This window comes from Photinus pyralis, unplaced genomic scaffold (assembly GCF_008802855.1).
Source record: "Photinus pyralis isolate 1611_PpyrPB1 unplaced genomic scaffold, Ppyr1.3 Ppyr1.4_LG7, whole genome shotgun sequence".
Taxonomy (NCBI): Eukaryota; Metazoa; Arthropoda; class Insecta; order Coleoptera; family Lampyridae; genus Photinus; species Photinus pyralis.
The window spans coordinates 3,422,293-3,445,789 of record NW_022170738.1 but is presented as its reverse complement, the minus strand read 5'-3'; the positions used below and the strand labels follow the sequence as shown (position 1 = coordinate 3,445,789).

Sequence of the window (23,497 nt, the reverse complement as noted above, 5' to 3'; positions counted from 1 at the left end):
TATAATACGGATCACGTGACTATGTGCTTAAAAGATATAGACAGTTATGAAGACCAATTAATACAACTGTTGGACTTGAGGTTCAAAGCATACGGAAAAGGTCATGGAAGTATAAGGATTTTAGTAATAATTAGCGCTGCGTACTGGAAAAGGGAAGTTAAAGAAATGTTCTGGCTTTTATGGACAGTTGGTTTTTCTAATGTCTTCATTTACGGGTATGAAGATGGAGTTTTGTATACAGCGAACCGTTTCGAAGTGGGGAATGCGTGTGGACATACGCCAAACATCATTCAAAGCAACAGTTGCCATGATGAAATGGAGATAAAACATACTAACATGCCTATAAACCTAAATAGATGCCCAATTACGTTTTTTGAACACGAAGATAGAATATTGACAGATGATAATCCTCAGGTACTTATCAAAATCTACAAACGTTCTTTTCTTAAATTATTGGCTGCACATTACAACGGGAAATTTAATGTACATTTCATGTATTCCGACAGTGCCGCACAGAAGGAGGTTAGGAGCATGTCCAACATTTCCATGACATTTAACTACTTCCCACTTTCTGAGGAAACTGTACATACTTATTCGTCACCCGTTCACAGAGACAATATTGTCTGGCTGGTACCTCGTGCTCACATCATCCCACCGATGGAGGTAATCTTCGTTACTTTTGAAAAACAAGTCTGGGTGTTAATCGCGGTCAGTTTCATCATTGTCATGGTCGCGTGGTGGATTATCATGTCATGCGAGCAAAGAAGTTGGAATATTGAAAATATGGCAATTGCGATAACAAATTTGACTTCACTTACAATTCTGGGCTCCGTTGCCACAGTTCCAAAATCTGCCATTCTACGTTGTGTTCTAATCACGTACTTGGTATATTTTATCCACATCAATTGTGGCTTCACGTCAAACTTGATTAATATCTTGACTAAACCGCAATATGAATTCCAAATCAGCAACCTAAAGCAACTGGCAGACTCTAATCTTCCCATATACGGCCATGCTAACTTTTTAAAGAGCCAATTTAATAATGACAACGTCATCGAATGTAAACTGTACAGAAAACTGAAAGAGTCGACATTTCCCGCTACAAATATTGACCAATTTATCGCGGTTCACCTCAATCTCGCCAATCATCGTAATTGTGCGGTTGTGGAAACAGAAGATTATACGTTTAAACTTCACCAGCTATGGAACATTAATCAAAAGATATACAAAATCGTGGACAACAGCATTACTGGCGAATTGGTTTGGCGACTGCAACACTATCCCAATCACTACTTTAGCGTTTACTTTGAGAGATTTATTGCATCAATTACAGAGTCAGGGATCGGCAGCAAAATGTACAAGGATATGAAAGAAGATTATATGAAAACGCCCAGAGTTGAAGATGACGAGAAAGTGGTGCTAACCTTACGCCATCTATGCTTTGCGTTTGCCTTTCTTGGATTTGGATTGTTGCTTTCAACAGCGGTATTCTTTATTGAACTCGCAATAGCAAGACGTGCCTACCGTAGTAAGTAGCTATTTAAGTCCACTACGTCCACACTGCGTAAATCACCGGTGTCACATGTGAGAGTATCATTTCTATTTTCATTCAGAGGGTTTTTCTTCTCTTTCTCTTCTCTTACTTATCTGATTGATAACCCTCCTATGTGAATACATTTGTATCCATGGAAATTATCGTCAAGTATGTTTAACTGAAACAGAAAAATCATCCCTTAGTTATTCTTGTGTTTGAAGCAATGATTCGTTGTTTGGATGTTTCGATTCTGACCATAGAAATTGTAGAAGGTTCCTTTTTTTGGAGTTTTCCTCTATTTTTTGGATTGTTTTTATGTTTGCAATTGATCACAGACCCTACTAATTATTTTCTTCTTAATCTCAAAATTCTTGCCTTTTTCCATTCATTCTATTTCTTTCAGTTCTCGATTCGTCTACTGTACGAACTCTTCAGATTTTTTTAAAACTCGTGTTCGTTTTCTCCAAATCTATCCGAGCACTCACATTTTTCGGATGCTTCTATTTCTTCGGATACCTTTTTTTTATGTTTTCTTCATATCCTTCCCTTTCTCCTCAAACAGGTTTAGCGTATGTAGATTGTCCTACGTCAAAGTAGTAGACCTGTCGACGTGTACACGTAGACAATTATTGTTAATGTGTTGATTCCAGACAAGGGTAGGTATAGACAGCACTTGTATTGAAACTTTAGTGAAACTCACATTGCACTCATATGTTTCTATCACGTTTTAGATTCAAAACCATTGCACTTAACTAAGTCACTTTTTATTGCTTTTATCAATTGCAATTAAAACGTTTCATCCGTGTAGTGTATGAGCACCGTGTATTGTCAATGTACACAACAATTATGTGTATTCACAGGTAGGTTACCTATTTCCGAGGGAACTGTTCTGTTTACCTATATACCTATAGTTTAATAGAGAATCTTTTGCAATTTGACTAATGGTATTTTACTTTAGGGAATTAAATGTTACACTAATTTTGCTATGGTTTGGCAACAGGACATTATGGACCGCCGTAGAAGTCTAAATTTGGCTGTGATAAAACTTATCTCGACAGCATTATGGAGATTTGTATAACATTTCAATTCTATAAATTTGGTACTATTCTGTATTACTTTTGTCCATTTTATGTATTAATGTATTCACATTTGCTACCTATTTATATACGTAGGTACCACGTAAGGATCAGTACATACTAGGTATTTGTATGCACACATTTTGTCAAAGTATTCCTAATATGCAATTAGGAGGCACGATTGATTAATAAAAATTATAAAACTTTCATAATTTTGATGAGCAATTCGAACAGCTTCCCAGTCTAGCATCAAACTTCTAAAATGTTCCTTTCCTATAATGTCGTGCTCAATTATGTATTGTTGTTGATAGAAGTGCGATTCGTGATGATTTAGTAAGTAGTATAATTTCTCAGGATGACGTACAATAGCACACCTTGGTGGTGGGGGTAAGGGAGAGAGAAAGTCGGTTATGTTTTGGACAGATAAAGAACTTAGGCAGGGGTGTCCACTCGTACAGCACTATTTGACACCTGTACAAAAGACAAGGTGACAATGTTAAAGCAAGGTCAAAGAGAACGGGAAGTGCTTGCAGTAGGAAGAGAGAAGATAGGGTCCCTGACGCCTGACATACACGATTCATACAGTAATAAACTAAACAAATATAGAAAACGAGCTCCTGAGTATGGCTATAACATGTGCAAGACCAAATTTTAAACCTGATGTTAGTTTTGATTTTATTTAAAGTGTATATGCATGAAATTTCATTTAATTGCTTCCATAAATAAGAAAGTTGGCACTGCACATCCTACACAAAACCAAATTTGGAAAATGGCGCTACATTTGCTTTTGTTCTAAGTGGCTATGTATCAAATTTCATTTAAATCCCTCCATAAATAAGAAGGTTGGCACTGCGCATGCGCAAAACCAAATTTTGAAACTGGCGTTAAATTGGCTTTTATTCCAAGTGGCTCTGTATCAAATTTCGTTTAAATACTTTCATAAATAAAAAAGTTTGCAATTCGGCTTATAAATGGTCGAGATACGAAACGGGCACTGTGAATGTTGATCGATTAGGTTTAATTTTTGGAATTGCGTTTTATACGGCTAAAGCTATACGCATATTGAATTTCATGCAATTCGGTTCATAACTCACGGAGATGTCAAAAGGGCCTTCCTTATTTTTTGGACTACATTGCCATTTCACGAACTCCGATCTACAAATTTGATAAAGAATCCATCTACTAAATTTTATCGTAATGGGTCCATTCGTTATCGAAATATCGTGCTAACGGACGGACAGACGGACAGACACCGCAAAATTATAAACTCGCTAGGAGCTAGTTAATAATGCCAAATGAGGCAAAACATATGCAGAAAATGATGGTAAGGATGGTGACTAGTAAAAGAATGTAATTCAGCTATATCAATTGAATAATTAAAAAAGATAATCATATTTAGAAAGAGGGGGGGGGGGGGGAAGAAGAAGAAAAAAAATTCAAAACCTGCGATATCGTATGCAAGGAAATAATAAACCAAACGTATACATAACCAAATTAAATGTACCTACCTACATATAAAGGGAAAGGGAGGGGACTGCAATTAAGTACGTGATCTATTTATATAATACATTTTGTCTGTGATAATTCATAATACTGATGAATTTATACCAATTTTTATATCCATTCAAAATTTATCACTTTCTTGCTGTTGCGTCCCCAAACTAGAATAAAATATCCTTTCGTTTTCCTTCAATGAAAATACCCTGTACATAACCGTTTTGCCTTGCCTGTATACATATATTCAAGATATATTAAAGATGGTAGGATGCATATATATAAGAGAAGGGATGACTCGCCGCCATTATGTAAGACAGAATGCGGCGCCAGTTAAAATCGCTCCCTAGATGTCGCCACCCATCCCAGTGTACTTCACAAAACTGTCAATTTATTCTAACACGTCATTTAAATTTGAATTAAACCATCAAATATGAGAAAGTATTTGATTTGAGACCACAATACGCCCTTAACTCGTGATACATCTTTACTTCGAGTTCCTTCAGTATGTAATTGAAGCATTTCGACTTTTTTTTTAGTCAAAATACCTACTTAGTGTAAATGCAATAATTACAATTCTTGTTTTGTAGATTGTCATAACGCGCAGCTTCTTAAAAATATGCGTAACTAGCAAAATTGGTCTCATTAAATTGTTGACGTTGTTTATAGAAAATTTACTTGTAAATATTTGTAAAAAATGTAACAGGCAGTTTCCCTGATAATAATATGGAAAAAGGGTCTATGTTTTAACGCATCTGTATTTTAAATTTCCATGGAAAGTAGGAGAGCGACCACTAAGTAATTGTACTCGGCATGAGACCCAAGGCAAGGAAGCTGTGCAGAAGTGTAGTGTAGTTGTGTTTCCCCACACATCGTTAGCATCGACACCTAATACAATTCCACGTCGTTGCCTACGCAGTGATCTGTCATTCTTCTGAAGTCCGAAGTTGGTCGTTTTGCAGAGGCGTTAAATGGGAAGATGACTAAGGTTAGGATAAGCCACAGTTTCCTACTCCCGTTTTGTAGTTCAGCCTCCAGCACTGCCACACTCCTGGAACAGAAGTTGGTTAAAATTATTGCACTAGTCCCCTTCTATCCAGCATTTAGATCCTGGGAGCTTCCGAGATTAAGTTATGAAATAAAAAGGTTGGTTGAACAAGTCGGGTCCCCTACCTTCCATCTTAACAGTAATAATGTAGACTTTTGCCAGTTCCTTCAATCCCCATCTCAGCAGCCGAGAATCTCGCTAATCAAACAGGCAATAATGATTTTGTGTCAGAGGTTCTTACAGCTCTCGGCATGATTGCTTACACCGTAGATTGTGTAGGTGAGGGTCATTTGATGCTTATCTTAATATAAGAAGGGCGGCTCCTGGTTTGTTCACATATGGTTTACATTGATCAATGACTTGTTGACTTCGCTTGATCCAGTACAAGCTCCGACAGCTAGACGGGGTGAGAAGTCTGTAATGCAGGTATTGCGCTACTATTTACTGTGATAACGAGCATCCTTTTTAGTGGAACTCCTCAATGCTCTGTAGGTAACTTTGAACTTTAGCAAAGTGAACAGTGCGATGTGCAAGTTTGCTTGCTTATACATCCGATTAGTACTTGTCTATTTTATTTACCGAAATTGTTTGCAACAATAACTAGGTATAACACACTGTAGATGCCAAACCACACCAAGTCGCTAAGTAAAAAATTTTTGTACATAACATCATAACCTAAAACAATTTAAATGACATTAAGTTGAAGTACACTGATCACCATGGCGCCATCTATGGATTGAGTTTACCTAGCGCCGGATTTGGCGTCAAATTTTACAGGTATAAGCGCGCCTACCAGTCTCTATATATCTTGCATATATTCCTATTTGCTACGTGTGCGCGCATGAGCCGCAGAAGCGCAATATGTGTACTCGTCGCGCAGAATTCGCCCCATTCTTCGCTTAGAAGCCATCGACTCAACTACGTTGAGAAGTCGCCGTTATTCAATGGCCGATTATTAGCCTTCGTCGTTCGCATATAGATCTCGATCGATCCACATCGAGTCAAGATGTCGCCGTGCAGTTCGCAACATCGTTATTAACAAGCAGAACGCCAAAGCACCGCACATCAATTAGAAGATTTCGTTGTATCGACACAATCGACAACTTCGTAGAATAGAGCAATCCGTGATCGAGCAATCCTATATTATATAGCATCCTTGAACTTAACCCATCTTTGAACGCGAGCGTTCATATAGGATGAAAGTATTAATTTGCTATTCGCTATCTTCAGTGAACTGCGAACTGCCAGCGCGAACGTGGATGAAAGAGTTTATAAATCGGCCTTTAATAGTCTTCCAAATAGTTTTTTTGGGCACTTCTTACTGATCGAATGTATTTAAAAACTAGTCGACTGATACAAAACAACCAAAAAGTGAAATACAGAAAATTCGTACCTAAAAGTTAAAGGGCGGTATTGAAACGCTTTTTTTCTACACGCTGAGAAGTTTGGCAACGTTGTCCGAAAGTGAATCGGGGGGGCCGGTATGTTTTAATGGAGTCTTGTTACTCTTGAAAAATTGCATTTTTCCTCTTTCCTGTGGTTCGCCTTGGTGGTTTTAATACAGAAGAGAGATACTTAGGCAGCTTATAATTGTACATATATATTATTTATTTACAAAAATGGATAGTAACATTTTTATTTGACTTTAAAATTCGGAGCGCTGTAAATTGGTAACTGCATCATAATTTGTTTTCCATCGAGATCTCCGAAATTGGTGAACTTCTGTCGAAAGAGGTCGAGGTGAAGCACACGCTTATTATGTTATGACAACAAATCGATATAATTATTTCATTTAGCAACTTACCTGAATAATAATTTCTGTTCATTCCGTAGGGAGTAACACAAATTGTCGCAATTTCGCTCTGTTAAAACAGGTAAATTGGAATATTACACCCAAAACACATATAAAATACACTCAACATCTGTCAAGTTGAATTAGGAAATCGGCCTACCATGCAGTGTTGCCATAATTCTCAGCACGGCTTGTAATTATAGACGGCTGTGATTTTAATTAGCGTGCCATTCCGTCTGTCAATTCTTTAGAAAATTTTCATGGCTTGAAATGGCGCCATTCGAAAAAATATCCGTGTACCTACGCTACTTCAAAACATGATAAACAACAGATACAACAAAAGATAATATAAATACACTTTACATCATTCCCTGTAGTACAGGGGCAAAAATAAGCTTAAACAAGAAGTTTTGAACAATAAATTGACATTTTAAATTTCTAGATTTCTACTTTATCGGCATAGAGGACTTGATTTTTTCAAAAGAATTATAATGTCGCAAAAATCTCGCGAAAAGGATTTGAATGATTTAACTAATCCGGTCAAAAAATAGAATACATGTTACGTGCGTGAACAGTATTTGCTTGATTCGCGGGAGATGCGTTGCGCACTCGCGCCGCCAAACTTCGCGCTCATCTACAAAATAACTGTTCCCGCACTAATAATGTAAATAACTATTACGAAACGGTGCAATCTAAGTGGGCCCACGAGTATATTTTTAGCGCATTTTTGCAAATTTATTTGTAAAAATCTCACTTTGGCCTGGCTGGCTGGATGGCAGCAAATGTGGGCGCGTAGAAGAACTCTTGTAGAAAGGCAACGGGTGTACGTGTATCTACATGGCCGTGAAATTTGTCAACCTTAGGGACATGGCTACATGATGTGGGGTTGGCGACATCTGGGCGTCATCCTCGAGCGTAGTATACTAACGTGAAGGGTTTTCAGTTTTTTCCTATCTTCTACTACAGTTTTGGTCCGATTCTTTTCAAATTGGTGTCGTCGGAAAGATGTTGTAAACGCGCACAACTCCTGCGTGGCGGAATTTTGTTTTTTGTCCTAGGGGCGAAATTAACGACCTTTTGCGAGGCGCGCGCGCGTGTCTTCGAGAAGTAGTCAACTTCGGGCGCCCTTTTACCTTCCGTTGCGAACTCACCCGGTTTAACGTTTCGTAAATCTCGAATCGCTGTCTCTCTTTCTCGTGTCGCCAATAGAAGCGAATTGCGAGTGAACGGGACGTCGGAAGTGGGTACCGCCAAAGGGAATGTGGTAGCCCCCGACACGATCTTCCTGATGGTGGAGTCAAATCTTCAAACGCGAATTGCGGGTGAACGGGACGTCGGAAGGAGGTACCGTCAAAGGGAATGTAGTAGCCCCCGACACGATCTTCCTGATGGTGGAGTCAAATCTTCAAACGCGAATTGCGGGTGAACGGGACGTCGGAAGTGGGTACCGTCAAAGAGAATGTGGTAGTCCGCGACGGCGACACGATCTTACTGATGGTGGAGTCAAATCTTCAAACGCGAATTGCGAGTGAACGGAACGCCGGAAGTGGGTACCGTCAAAGGGAATGTGGTAGCCCCCGACACGATCTTACTGATGGTGGAGTCAAAACTTTAAAAGCGAATTGCGGGTGCACGCGGAAAGTGGGAAGCGGTTAGTGACTGTAGTAGCCTTCGACAAGATCTGTTATTGATGGTTGAGTCGAAAGTGGTTAATAGAATACTGATCTGCCACACAAAAATGCGCTGAAGTTCCTTCGATCTCAAACGAGGATAATTTTTTCAAAAATTAAATAAAAAGTAGGAACTTCAAATTGATGTATCTCCTAATAAGCAATAGAAGGAATGTAATTTGTGACCATTTTGAAAATATTTTACATCGAATGTCCCAGGTAGAACGCACCATAGGGAAACGGCAATATACTTTTTCTTGTAAGATCCATGAGGCGTTTGAAATTAGCGTTTAACGTACTACTCCAATCTCTTTCTAGCATCAGGCAAGCGTAATAACGTACTGTACATACATACATTGAACGTTAACTTCAAATACATATCAAAGGGCTCCTGGATCCTTCGCGAAAAAATACATTAATTCTGTTACCCTATGGAGCGTTCTCCCTAGGACACACGGTATATTGCCATTGAATAAATTCAGATTCTTTATTCAATGCGATATTGCCTTATTTTTCGATATGAACTGAATAGTATAATACCCTTACCTACATTTATTTCCTAAAAACATGGAAAAGCAATCCGGGGTTACTATTTGAATCGCTAACAAAATACAAAAATTTAGTTATTACTCTATTACCAATTTGCCGTTAATTCGTCATAGTAAAAATGAAATTCTTTGGATGTTTAACTTTAAGTATTAAATAGTCGTTTGTCACATTCTGAAGGTCGATAGCGAACCGTTTACAATGTCTACTATAGGTACATACGCGTTTGAACTGTAATTTCCCCTTAGAATGAATTATGATACAAAAATTACCTGCTTAGCCACATTACCTATCTGCTTTGTTATTACCATTATTCAGTTGTGCTTTACCTATCTGCTTTGTTATTACCATTATTCAGTTGTGCTTTTGAATATATAATTTGTGTGCGCCGTACTTGAAATACAAAACGTACGCAGGTTTTCAGTTTGATCCCGTCTTGGAAGGATGTGTACCTATACGTAAATGGAAAGTTTCTATTTAGGGAGTTTCCTCATGTGTGCGGTGGTCGGTTTCCCTTCTTTGCAATTCAACGCGAATTCTTCGTCACATCTCTGCACACATAAAGTGATACAAAGATTTTTTGCCGAATCTACGTTCTTAAATGTGATAATGGATGGTAGTCCGCTGTGCATAAGCAGTTTATTTCAAGAAGAAGTAGTAATTCCACACACAATATTAAACGTTAATAAGAAGTTAAATCAAACTTCATTTTTTTCTTATGGTGATGATTTTGTGGTATGCGGCAAAGGTAAGAACGAGCTTTCTTTGTCGGTAAACGTCATGGTCAACATGCGAAATTCTCAAGGCAGAGGGGCTGGAATTATTCGCCTATTGTTCATAACGGGTGAAGTACATTTAAATATTGAGATGCTATACAGGACATTTTGGGTAAGTGGTGTACACAATATGGTCGTTCTGATTAACAGTGGACAAAAGGAAACGTTATATGTAGCAGATTGGTATGATCCAGCAAATAATTGTGGGAAAATGGCAAATAATGTCAAGTCTCAAGATTGCAAGGCACCAATTACAATAATTAGTCCAATCACTACACTAAACCTTAACAGGTGTCCAGTAACGTTACTAGTACAGAACCCTGGCCGCTCACTCTACTATCCTGGTGTGCGATATGAACTTTTTCTTGTTGAACTATTAGCACACTATCATAATGGAACATTTGTCCCATTACCGTATACAGATTTGGATGAAGCCTTTACCCACATAATGACTCGCCAGATAATATTGCTACCTTCAAATGCCATACTCTCAGATCGTTATAGTTTGTCTCATTCTACTTATAATTACGAAATAATTTGGGTGGTACCACGAGCTCGAATCGTTCCCGCAATACGTAAAATATTTCTGACTTTTCAACCGTTTCTGTGGTTTATGATCATGGTGGCATTTCTCGTGACCACGATTGTCTGGTGGTGTATACTGTCATGGAATAAACGCAACTTGAACTTCGAAAACTTGGCAATCTCGGCAACCGATGTCACCTCGATTACGATATTTGCGGCAGCTGCAAACGTACCAGGAGGGTTTCGCTTACGTTGCATTTTCTTAACATACCTTATTTACATTATTCATATAAATTGCGGTTTTACATCAAATTTGATTAACATACTGACCGTTCCACGATACCAACATCAAATTAATAACTTACAAGAATTGGCAATTGCGAATCTATCTATATACATGGATTTAAGCTTGAAGAATGGATATTTCCCACCTAATCGTTCTAGTTGTGACCTTTATCAAAAATTACAAAGATCATTGGTTCCAGTCGATCGAGGGGGCTACATTAAGGTTTTGGAGAATATACATGAACATAGTGACCGTGCTTTAATAATCATATATCAAGAATTCTTGCAATATCAATTCCTGATGAAGAAAAAATTGAATGTACACCTAATTACCGACAGTAGTGTAACAGGAAGAATTGAATTCGCGCTACACTTTGATCAACACCATCATTTTTTCCCGTACTTAAATGACTTTCTAGATTTGATCAGAGATTCTGGAATTGGGAGCAAGCAATTGAGTGATTATGAAACTAATTTTGCGGAAGAACGAGATATTTTCGATGTTGAGCCACCAGCAGTAGTGGTCTTAACATTAAACCATCTTTCTTTCACGTTTGCCTTACTTGGAATAGGCATCATCGTGTCTGGAGCAGTTTTTTTAATAGAACTTGTAGTGCACTCGTATTCATCTCACTAAATAATGTATTTGTGTAAAGATACCTATACAATTACATAATACAGTGTGTCCCAAATCGCGTGGGATTGCATGGGTAACCTTCTTATTATTAAAGATAGAGAATTAGTTAAATGGACAATGTTTTGTAGTTTTAGATGCTTATTTGAAATTTGCTTCTGGAAGTTCAAAATGTCGAATAGGTCGGACGTAAATTCAAAAAAACTAAAATTGGTCATTTCCTTGAATGTCTTCGTATCATCGAAATTATACGATATAAAAGTTTTATATAAAAGTGGATGTTTTTGATACGCTAAATTTAGAATTGATGTCCACAAAAATTCAAGATGTCTACTTTTGAGAAACATTTACCAACTTCCTAAAGTTAAAGAGCCGCCATATTGGATTTTTAGATTACTTAATAGAATTTTTAATTCTATTTTCAACGAGCTATGATAGCATAAGATTGAAAGTAAGACACCAATTATATCAACGGTTTTGTTATTTTTATCAAGCAGTCTGTAATGAATTAAAAAAAGACAAAACAAAGTCTGTTCGAGGAAACAAAACAATGTAAATAATCACATCCCCCCCATCACATTACCCATGCAATCCCACGTGATCTGGGACACACTGTATTATATAAGTAATCGTGTTGTATTACGAAGATGTTAGTTAATTAAAAATCACAATCTTATAAATGTACCCCTTTGTGATTTTGGATGCTTATTGAAATATAAATCTGCAGTTAAAAGATGTATTTATTTGTATTTCTTATTTTGGATTGTTGAAAAGGGTATGGTAACCATTGTTATAGGGATGCAGACGGCTTTTTTAGGGGTTCGTGAAGTTAGCAGAGCATTGGCGGCACACATTTCGGGACTAGATGGATTAGTTAGTGCTATACGTTTGTGCCGTAAAGACTAAAGTTTACCAGCAAAAGGTACCGTTTGGAAATGTTTTCGATTTTTAAATGTTCTGCTAGTAGGCATTGGCGATTTTTACCTGTAAATAACTCGGGGAGTTTTGAAATTTGGTAGGTTTGGGTGCGCAGAACTAAAACGCACAAGATGCACATTCGAAACTTGCCGCCGGCGCCGCCATCTTACCAAGACAACCACAAAAACGGTTTTTAGCAGATATCTTCAAAACTGTACATATTTTTCGAAAAAATATATCAGAAAAATTAAAGAGAAGAAAATGTCCTACAAAAAATGTAGTTAGCATATTTTCACTAAAGTTAACCCTTTGGCTGGATGTTCACCGCATCGGGGCGACGAATTGTAGTCGTTGATCGAAATGGATCGGACTGATTAAAGTCGGCAATTCGTGTCCATAGGTCGGTCGCTTTTCGAATGATTTTAATCGGGTTGACATTATTCTTTGATGAGAAAGATGAAGGAGTAATGTTTTTCTACCACAGAAGAAGGAAAAAACAGTCATCGATATTTTTCCACTAAAAGACACTATCCGCCATTTTTAGCACTTCTTCAAAGACGAGTTTTATACAACTCCCGATTGACGACAATAAAATTGATCGTGTAAACAGCTAACAGCGTCGGGCTAAAAATACATTTGATAATTTACAGATACATATTATATTCCATACATAATAGACACCCTGTATATATAAAATAGCCACATTAAATTGAACAGCCGAAAACAATAACGTTTTTTCTATATTTGTTTGGTGGTTAGAAGAGCACGTATACATTTTTTAATAATTCACTTACGCAAATTTAATTTTGCGTAACCATACCTTTCTAATATGATACCAAATTAATCAACATTCATTAAAGATCAAAGTTAAAAAGTAATTTACAATATTTTACGGCAAATATTATCACAAAAACATTCAAATAATTCAATAGATCTTATATCGATATACACGTTTGTACTTTGATATAAAGTAGTTATTTTTTTAAATAACCCCCCCCCCCCCCGGTTGCCTAATTTCATAAATGGTTCAATTTTTAATTCATATGCTGCCCGTTTGCAACACTCATCATATTTTGTAACTCGAGCGCACGCACGGGTCTAATAGATTAAAGAAAATGACGTATACGACTTACCCAAACTGTTCAGAAAACCATTAAATGGCTGCTACTCAAATGTTACAACGCGAAAAATTGAAAACACAAAACATTAAAGTGAGGAAATAAAAACAAACGAACCTATTAATAAAAAAAAACCTGCCAGTAGTAGTGCAGTAAAGGTAACGTCATCAAATGAACACAAAATGTTAACAATAACGCACTGTATAAATAAAAAAAAGTCAAGAAGTACCTATCTGCTACTTAATGTTGTCCAACGAGGGGGCGGCCAACGACATCAAACGATTTATAATTCAAAATCGTCACTTCTTTTTTCAAGTGCATCGACTTCGTCCTTATCCTCTTCGTCGTCGTACTTTGCCATTGAAGGCTCAGGCGTTCCTTATCATATACATCCATTCTAAAAAAAATAATCTTAACAAAAACAAAATAAATAAGTAGTATAGCACTGGAATTGCTAATAAAGTGGCCATTTCTTACCTTTTATTGAAAAAATCTGGACATAAAAAGAGCAACACTAACACACGGTCACACGCACCGGTCTAATTAACCAAAAGTTGAACGCGCATTACTTTACTTAGCACTCTCATACCATCGAATAGTACTCCATTTACAGGAATACCATAATATGAAATAAAATTATAGTCAAAGGTCCCTGAGCCCGGGTGTGTGTTCTGGAAGGTTAAGGATTCTATTTGGGTAATCAGAAATTGCCATCGTTGGCACCAACTATCTCTTACATGCCCACCAGTACGGTTTCCGAAAAGGAAAAAGCACTTCAGACGCGATCATCAACCTTACTACTAAAATTCTAAATAGTTACGAGAAGAGCCAGTACGCAATCGTGTCTTTTGTAGACTTCTCTAAAGCATTCGATTGTGTAGTGCATAACATTATTATTAGAAAGCTGAGATTGATTTATAAATTTAGTGATGCAAGTGCAAAGTTAATCTCATCGTACTTAACAAACAGGCTGCAGTGCGTTCGGTTCAACAATGAGACATCTGAACAATTACAAATAACCAGTGGGGTCCCGCAAGGGTCAATTTTGGGCCCACTGCTATTTTTATTATATATTAACGATTTACCGACCATACTTCCTAGTACCGTCAGCTGTATACTGTATGCAGATGATGTTACGCTAATTTCAGCAGACTCTTCTTATCATGTGGCTTATGACAACGTGGTACACGGATTATTAGCTATTAAAAATTGGTGTGCGGTAAATAAACTCGGACTCAATGAGAACAAAACAATAACACTTCCTTTTTCATTAAAACGTGACGCCAATGTGACTGTAAAGTTCACGAAGTTTCTGGGGTGTATGCTGGACTCTCATTTAAACTTTCATGAACATTGCGATTTCGTAAGGGCCAAGTGCAACAAGTCAATTTATGTGTTACGTAGATTAAGTCAAACTGTTTCCCAACAGGTAACAGTGTCCGCATATTATGCTTTAGTACATAGTATCATAAGCTACAGCATATTAGCCTGGGGACATAGTGCATCGGCCTGCACCATATTCAAACTACAACGTAGAGCAGTTCGCGTAGTAGCTGGTCTAGGATACAGGCAAGACTGTCGGAAAGTCTTCATTAAATTACAAATATTGACGCTCCCCTCCGTATACATATTACAAGCTTTGTGCTACGCAAGAGATAGCGTTGACAGTCTCAAATGGAATGTCCAACAGCACACGCACAACACCCGTAATAAGGATAATTTAACTATCCAATACTGCCGGCTGACAACGTCCCAGAACGGATGTGAATACCAAGCGAAGACATTATATAATTCTTTGCCTGTAAATGTTAGATGCCTCCCCGGAAAACTATTTAAAGACTGTATAAAGAAATATCTTCTGTCAAAGGCCTTTTACACCTTTGAGGAATTTTGTTCGTCGGTAAAAGCGTTAAGTTTATAACTTCTTATGACCTGTGATATAATATAATCATTTTTGTCTTGTGTTATAGTTATGTAGGAAAGTTAGGTTAAATGACAAGTGTAAATGCAGATACTGCGTAATGGCACATATTAAATATTATTATTATTATTATTATTATTATTATAATTATAAGACATGATTATACCTTGCGACTTCTGTACACTTTATTTACAACTGTACATTGGTACATTTTAGAGTTGTTAGGCACTGGAGTTTAATCTACACAGAAGTTACAATATGACTAGTTAATATTTAATGACTTACAAAAAAAAATAGTAAAAATAATTACCAGTAATACAATATAAATAAGTTGAAATATACAACTAATACAATAATACAAATCATAACTCAACCTAGTGAAATAACTTACTAATGGTGGTTTTAAATAAGTTAGAATGGGGCGTAAGTACTTGAGGGTTTCAGATAACCAAAGTTTAATGCGACATATGTAACGAGTGTTAATATATTATTTATATACCATCAACAATTTCACAATATTGCTACATTGAAATGCGTTACTGCAAGATAATGACACAACATTTTGCATCATTCGCGACAATAGATGCAGTCTTTTCGCTTACTTCTATTCCGATGCGAAGCCATTTTTTTTAATACAACATTAGGCGCAAACGAAGTGTCACTCTCGAGCGATAATCAATAAACTGTTAATATATTAAATGTAATCTTCGATACAATTTACCTACTTTTGACTACATTCTTAAATTAATACAAAAAATATTTGATTTTAGATGGAAGCAATAAATAATTCTTTTGTATTGGATTTATCGCGAATCTCCATTTAATTATCTCAGCCATCAGTCTCCCGTAGTTTTAAGATAAAATAGAATAATCATTCAGAAAATATGTTACAAACATAAACTGATATTTTACCACAGCCACTGTACTATCAAGTTACATCGATTTTTCCTTAATACACCGCCACTTAAAGAAAAGAATTTTAATCATATTAAAGAGAAAGATTAATTGCACGACACTTGAGCAAAGAAAAACATCGCAAAATGCGTTGCTAGCACGTCGACGAGTCCCACAATCTGTTGTTGAGATGAATTTGATTGGGAGGAAGAGGCGCCTGTTGCTTATTACAAACTACAAAAAAATTTACATCTTAACAAAATATGTAGTCATAATCTGAGCTACGAAACAGTCTACAGCATACAGAAAAATTTACTCGGTCAGAGTGACTATTATTTTCAGCACACTCCACTCCTCCCATTGTTCTATACTTTTCTTTAATAGAACTGTATTAATACAGAGAGACGTTAAAAAATACACCTCTCTAGAATATCTATGGAAAGCAACAGCAGTTAGTTGAAAATAGTTTCTTTAAACAAATTTCAAACAAATCACTTGACCGACCAATGAAGAAAATCCATCACCACTAAGTCAGAAACAATAGGTTGCTCCTTTATTTAAAAAAAAATACTAGTAAGTAGCAGCCGTTAACTCAAAAAACAATAATGCCATGCATCCGAAAGTGTAAGGCCATGCAAATGTCTTCTTAACAAGTCTCTGTAGAAAAAAAAATAATTAAATTATAAAGGTGATCGAAGAAATAATCGACTGTTAGTAAGAGCGTGCAGAAGGGAAATGTCATATGTACGTACCGCTTCTGCTTGTATACAACTTGAGGGCGTTTCTGTAGGCGCTTGGACGTGGGAATTGGTCGACTGTTCGAAAGTCATTTTTAAATCGTTGATCCAAGTCGACGTACAGCGCTCGACGATTCGCCGCGGCGGCGTCTCGCATCGAGGAGTGTCGCGGTGGTGGCGGCGGGGCGTTTAAATTTGATACGGGCACCTGCAAGCTCGAGGTTAACACGATGGCGATGCGCGCGCGCGACTTACGGCGGGAGGCGCTCGGACCGGCGCCGTTCTGTGAGGAGGAGGGGGAGGAGCGTGACTCGGCGGTTGGGGGATTGCGTTCGTGGGCGGGGGAGGAGGTGCGTGATTCGGCGGTTTGACAGGTACTGATTTGCTAGGCGGTGGCGGCGGGGTTTGCTGGGGTGGAATAGAGGGGGGTGGGGCGGTCGGTCTGCCGTTCAGCGTCGGTCGTATTCTCGGTCCCAAAACTGAAGATATATTCCGGACGGTGCCAAATTTAGCGTGGCAATCGTCCGGACTTTGCGGGGAGGGCGACCTGGGGCTTCGCATGCTTTGCGCTCTGCTTATACTGGTCGGTTTGCCATTCATAATTAATCTCTTTGGCGGCGCTTGGGGTTTACCTAGAGAAAATGCGTTACTACCCTCCAAGAGATCTTCCAAACCTTACCGTTTAACACAGGAGGCTTGGGCGCTAGATTAGGTTTCCTATTAGACGGCCTTGCAGGCAAACTATTATTGCTAGGAGTAATTTCTGATGAATCAAATACTGTCAGATTGGCACTACTATTAGCTTTTCGATGTAATGTACTACAATTGATGTGTAATGTGCTGAAATTGATCGGAGGTTGAGGTGATGTCGGTGTCAGTTGCGGACTTGGTGATTTATTGTGAGATTTATGTAACGAACTAGTATTTACATGTAAACCATTTGAACTTCCATTTCTTGCATGGTATGATGATTTAGCCACGTTTTGTACAAAGTCGGACCCCTGCTAAAAATCAACATTTTAAAATTCTTTACTTAACTTACTTAACCAGATATAAACATTTACCCACACTATACAATTCTCTCAAATTCGTTTTGAAGACGGCCACGCATTGAGTATTTACTTACAGTCAGCTTTTAAACTCTTTTCAAACAAGAGGTAATGCATATTTCTAGTTTCATTATTGTGTAAAAGTACTACCTTAATTAAGCCAATTTGGTCAAGGTAATTACTATAAATAGATCGGTTATTTCTTAGTATTAACAAGATTAAAAAGTTTCATATTTTTAATTGTAAACCTGCACCTATTTAAAAGTGCGTTTTTGAAAAGGATACCGCTTGCATGATTAACGCGTACGAACTATTAACGTTTTTATTTAGTACCTTTTCAAATTGTGCCACACATTTTTTGTCCCAAGCATTTCGACAATAGCCTATCAATTTTCGAAAGTTTCAGGCACTTTCAAGAATTGTCAACATTCCGAAACTTTTCCATACTACTGAATTTCATAAACTTATTGTCAAAAGACCAACGAGCAAGAGGACATATGAATGTCTCAAAGCAGAATACAAAAAGTACAATTAAACTTGTTGCTGAATATTAATTTGCATTTTGAAAATTCACAACTTTGGTTTTTTAAACATTTCCAAAAACTTCCAAAATTTCCAAAACGTTCTCAAAATTCCCGACGCATTTCTTGAAGTCCGCAACAACTCAAAAATATCCTGTTCTTTTCCAAAATATTTCGAAACATCTACATTTCCGTTATTAAAAGAATTCTCAACATTCCAACATTTAAGAAAGCATCCTAGAAATTTCCGAATATTCCAAAATACACTACTGTCAAAAGTGCCAAAACAAGTCTACAATTTCCTAAAAATGATTTTTCAAAATTTCCCAATATTTCCGAAATTTCCACGATATCAGAAACGTATCAAACACATTGAACTTTTCCCAAACATTTCCAAAATATTTCAAAAACATACACAGCTTCATTAACATTTTCAAAACATTAGAGGTTTCTGAAAAAAAAAAAAAATGTATGCCACGTTTTCAAAGAACTTCTTATACACTGTGTCCAAGACAAGGGAAAAGTTGCACAATTAGAGTGTAATTTTCATGTTGAAGAAAACCAGAAAATTCCGATCACTTCCGAAGATATGCCAGAAAAACCGAGATTTGTCGACTTTGTTTTTATTTTTATTTTACAAGATTTAATACAGTACGCCGGGATTTTTGCCACACAACTAATACAAAACAACAAATGTCAACCTGCTCAATTAGCAGTTCGTCTTTGTCTAACACACTGGCCTAATGAATCAAGTTACTTTAGTAATCTAGGGATTTAAATATGCTACCCATGAAATGCATAAAGTTAGCAATTGTTTGTGTATATCTGTGACAATAGGAATCAAATTTGCTGGATTATGAGTATTCCATATCTTTCTAACTGACGCTCGTCAAGAATGACCCTGTATATTATCAAAATAACCTCTTACCCTAGCTAAAGTGTGAGGATTACTACAAACATTTTATGTTTACATATTTACAATTTAACTTAATTCTAATTCTAGTATAATTAATCATATCAAGTCCTATTTACAAAATTCTGTCCACTGTTCTTTATTTTTTGAATGACTTTTAGCTGAAATTCAATGATTTCTCTTCTAGTCTCTTATGTGATGGTTTTGTCCTTTCGTCAGTATTATTGTTCCTTGTCTAACTCTAGAACGAAAAGAGAGAGAGAATGCTGTCTCGATTCCTATGGGTTCAAGAATCAGTGCTGTTGAATATGAGCCGGATTAAAAGTGTGTTTCTGAACGTGAGCTACTGCATGGTGCTTATTTTACGTTTAAACATTATCATAATAAAAACAAAAGAATAACACCAAGCGAATTAATTTTTTTATTAATTTGCTACAAGAAGTAACTAAAACATGGAATATCTCGGAACCTTTTGAAGCATCTTTTGACATTTTGTATCAAATTAAAGGTCTAGGAAAAAGGAAAACAACGGTGAAGAACAAAATGGGGGGTGCCATTTAAAAAAATGGAGTTACCGAAATTTAATGGTTTAAAAGTTGAGAGCTTTGAAAAAGTGACGTAGTCTCACTTTTTTAACCGGTTTCGTATACTATAAGAAAATTCAAACTTTCCTTAATAAACCATTGAAAACTGTTTTGCAATATCTCTTACCGTTTTCGAATAATAAATTTTTAAAATTACCCCTGCAAATTCAATTTTTGACATAAAAACTTGAATATCGACGAAGCCCTTGGAGCAAAGGGTCAACTATGGTGTATCGTTGTATTCCAAATTCGACGTAGAACCCGAAAATGTAGAAAAAATAGGGGGTTCCTATTTAAAATAACAAAGTTGATGGCTACTTCCGGTATTTCCGGAAGTGGCACCATCTTGAAAATATTTTAGTTCAATTCATCATGTACCAAGACCCTTAAAGAACTTATCAGTTTATTTTCATTTTCAACGGTTTTCCATATCTTTCTAACTGACCCTCGTCAAGAATGACCCTGTATACAGTGTGTCCCCGGATGGACTGAACAAGAGGGAAAAAATTTTTAATTTTAACTTTACGCAAAAATGTCATTCTTTATAAAAAATTTCTCTAAGTTGCATGTTTTTGATTAAATCAGACTATCATTGTATCCTTCCATGGAAACCTGACAAGCAAATCAAGTTAAAAAAGACACCTTAGAGCTTAAGAAAAATAACACATTTTTGCGTAGTTAAAATTAAAAAAATTTTTCCCTCTTGTACAGTCCATCCGGGGACACACTGTATACAGTGCCCGACATCCCAGTGGTCACCCTCGAATTTTGGACAGCCTGTACACATCAATGAAATACCACCCAAACAAATTTACCCAACGGTAATCTCGATTTTGAGGTTAGGCATGCAATTATGTCATAATATAATAAAATACATTTATTTGTTTATTACCTTCATATAGAACCCAAAAATTAAGTTTTTTGAAATGTTCAATTTTCAAAAAACTTTTTTGGGTGTCGGTGGGCCCAGAAGTGTACCATCCTGGGACATTAGGAATTTTAAAAAATGTTTACAAAGTCACCCTTGTAATTGTAAGAAGGCCATGTACACACAAAATATTCGTAACATTAAAAGTGCCATGTTTATAGAAAGTGTTTTGTTTAAGTAGTACATTAGTATAGAATCCAAGAAATTAAGTTTTTTTGAAATGTACAATTTTCAAACAACTTTTTTGGGTTTGGGTAAGATCATAGGTGTACCATCCTCGGACATTGGGAATTTAAAAAATGTAAGAACGCCCTAGTCGAAAAACAAAACAAAAACTACTATTATTTTGGAAGATCTTTTTTAATCCACTGGCATCCTGGTGACAAATATCAGTCTTATCTTTATATCGACCAAAGTTGCTGATAAAGATGCCGACGTCGAACATCAAGTACATTAAACAATTGGGTTTGATCCATGGTGATTTAGCTAAAAAGCTAACAAGGCCTCCCTTGATTGATTTACTAAAATCTTGTCATTTGAACAAGGTGATTGTCCTGTGAAGCCCTTATCTTCGCATTGTGGCAACCTTTGTTTTAGCAGGTCACTCATTTTCCAACAAGAGGAATCAACCGGCAATAAAATAATAAGTATCTATTAATTCGTTAGGTTTCCTTTAAATTACACAGCAGGGACATTAATGGTCACAGTTGAACTATTTAGAAAGCAATTACGAAACAATGTCCTCATTAAAGGAGTATTATTGATTTCCAAAGAATCCCACAAATGTCGTTCTCTTATTATGTCACAAACTAACCTCATTAAAACAAACAAATCAATACAGAGTTAAATCTTAAGCAGGATTTTTGCATCGTACATGACGCAAAACTTATCAAAATTATCACCACTTTAAAAAGGATGTCGTCTAGGACAGATAGCGGACGTGCGTAAGCACAATAAATACTCACACTAATATTTCTGACGGGTGCCGGAGGCGGTGGCCCCCGATTTCTATTACTATCGCTCGCCATTTGCTTCTTGAGAGCCGATTGAACTTCGCTTTGAATATTACTAAAATTTCTTTGAGTATCTGCAACTGGTGACTTACTACTTAAATTACTTTTTTTGTTCGTATCACTGTTTTGTAAACCTGCAACAGAGGATAGGGTAAAATGGCAATTTTTAATCGATTCTTACCTGTTGGTCGTAACTTTGGCATTCCTCCTGCAAAAAGACCGCCTAATCCGATTCCGTTCGTCATCGGAGTGGAATTAGACGGTTGACTACCGGCGGGACTCTGGTTTGACTGATTGGAAATTGAGGATTTGTTACCTAAAAAATGACATCTGTCATGTGGGTCAACGTTCACTTAAATACGCTAATTTGATTTCCTAGATTAGTATGTGGGATGCGGAACTGAACTTTATTTTTAAAATGCACCTACCCGATACTACGGGGGCACTTCGATCGTTTGTTGCCGCCTTTTTCAACTTTGTCCCTTGACGAATCGATTGGAGAAGTGCACCACGGTTGTCCCCGGATGACTTTGAGGACAGCGGGTTGAAGGCAGGTGGAGCCGCGCACATTGGCGGCGGTGCTGCCGGTGGCGGTGGAGGAGGACCAGGCATTTCTTCTTAAGCTGGCGATTAAGAAACATAAATTACACTCGCATCCTGCAGGATGTGGGTAAGGTTTTGTCAATTAAATCAATCAAGGTTGTTGGCAGTTATCTCACATCGCTTTTACACCAAAACAAACATTCTCATTCCCTGAATGAAACTTGTAATGAGTCCCAAACCTACCTAATGGACAACTAAAAAAAATAAATAAATCACAAAAATAAACACGCCAAACACTTCATTTTGTAAACGCCGCACACACTAATCCCAACTCCACATTTTAGAACACTTTATTATTATTCCTTTTAACTTTCTCTGCTCCACCTTATTCGTACTTGGCCTGTTATCAAGAACTCCAAAGATGGAGGATAAATTGACGCGAGATGGCACTTTACACGCAACGAACAGCCCGCATTTAATTCAAATCGGGCACGCTCCCAAAAACTGCTTCGGCTTTCCAAATTTGCATTTTCGAATTCAGACCTTTCCAAATTTACGCAAAACGAAACAGTGCCGTACGCCGAGCCCCGGACGAGTCACACTCTAAAAAAGCTCACAAAAAAATGAACTTTCGGCACGCCACTGCGTTAGCGCACAACTTAATTAGGCACACATGTTCGCATTTTAAAGGCATTTATTAATAAAATGCTGCTCAATACATGCACTAATAATTTATTATTGTGTAAAGTAACGGAAAACAAACCAAAATCTTCAAGTAGGAAGTAGGTTTTTTTATTTATAACAATTGACGTAAACGCCTATCGTAAACATGTGCATATTTCCCGTTGCGCGGGACCCAACTTCGGTAATTAATTGAAAGAAAACGTGTAGAAATAGGTCCAACACGCGAACTCTATTATTAGTCTAAAGACCGCTGGGGTATTTTTTTTGGACCTCATTTTCTCCCCTGCACAGAGA

The 23,497-nt window shown here is 37.0% G+C and overlaps 3 protein-coding genes across 5 annotated transcripts; 2 read left to right on the top strand and 1 right to left on the bottom strand.

Annotated features, from left to right (window-relative positions):
* The first annotated feature begins 657 nt into the window (after positions 1 to 657).
* On the top strand, positions 658 to 2,735 carry LOC116175517. Its single transcript, XM_031493677.1, has 2 exons — positions 658 to 1,528; positions 2,493 to 2,735. The coding sequence occupies exons 1-2, from the start codon at positions 658 to 660 to the stop codon at positions 2,498 to 2,500; spliced, it is 879 nt and encodes a 292-aa protein (XP_031349537.1). The 3' UTR covers positions 2,501 to 2,735.
* Positions 2,736 to 10,191: 7,456 nt separating this feature from the next.
* LOC116177388 lies at positions 10,192 to 11,482 on the top strand. The gene has a single exon (XM_031496357.1). It carries the CDS (start codon positions 10,385 to 10,387, stop codon positions 11,381 to 11,383), a length of 999 nt encoding a protein of 332 aa, XP_031352217.1. The 5' UTR covers positions 10,192 to 10,384; the 3' UTR covers positions 11,384 to 11,482.
* Positions 11,483 to 15,497: 4,015 nt separating this feature from the next.
* Positions 15,498 to 23,306, bottom strand: LOC116177519 (WAS/WASL-interacting protein family member 2-like). Of its 3 annotated transcripts, none has more exons than XM_031496512.1 (8): positions 22,763 to 23,306; positions 22,405 to 22,599; positions 22,158 to 22,292; positions 21,929 to 22,110; positions 17,648 to 17,972; positions 17,224 to 17,600; positions 16,984 to 17,176; positions 15,498 to 16,888 (listed from the first exon to the last, which is right to left on the bottom strand). In XM_031496512.1, exons 2-8 carry the CDS (start codon positions 22,586 to 22,588, stop codon positions 16,878 to 16,880), a joined length of 1,407 nt encoding a protein of 468 aa, XP_031352372.1. In that variant the 5' UTR covers positions 22,589 to 22,599; positions 22,763 to 23,306; the 3' UTR covers positions 15,498 to 16,877. The 3 variants fall into 3 exon arrangements, with proteins under 3 accessions (XP_031352372.1, XP_031352370.1, XP_031352371.1); XM_031496510.1 differs by having other exon boundaries at positions 15,498 to 16,465; positions 22,763 to 23,302; XM_031496511.1 differs by having other exon boundaries at positions 15,498 to 16,465; positions 17,648 to 17,969; positions 22,763 to 23,274.
* Positions 23,307 to 23,497: the final 191 nt, after the last annotated feature.

Coding starts and splice junctions, on each gene's coding strand:
- LOC116177519 (XM_031496510.1), bottom strand. CDS start 22,588: ATGCCTGGTCCTCCTCCACCGCCACCGGCAGCACCGCCGCCAATGTGC. Junction 22,111..22,157: donor GCCAAAGTTACGACCAACAG/GTAAGAATCGAT, acceptor CCTCTGTTGCAG/GTTTACAAAACAGTGATACG. Junction 16,466..16,983: donor GTTGTATACAAGCAGAAGCG/GTACGTACATAT, acceptor ATTTTTTTGTAG/TTTGTAATAAGCAACAGGCG.
- LOC116175517 (XM_031493677.1), top strand. CDS start 658: ATGGAGGTAATCTTCGTTACTTTTGAAAAACAAGTCTGGGTGTTAATC.
- LOC116177388 (XM_031496357.1), top strand. CDS start 10,385: ATGACTCGCCAGATAATATTGCTACCTTCAAATGCCATACTCTCAGAT.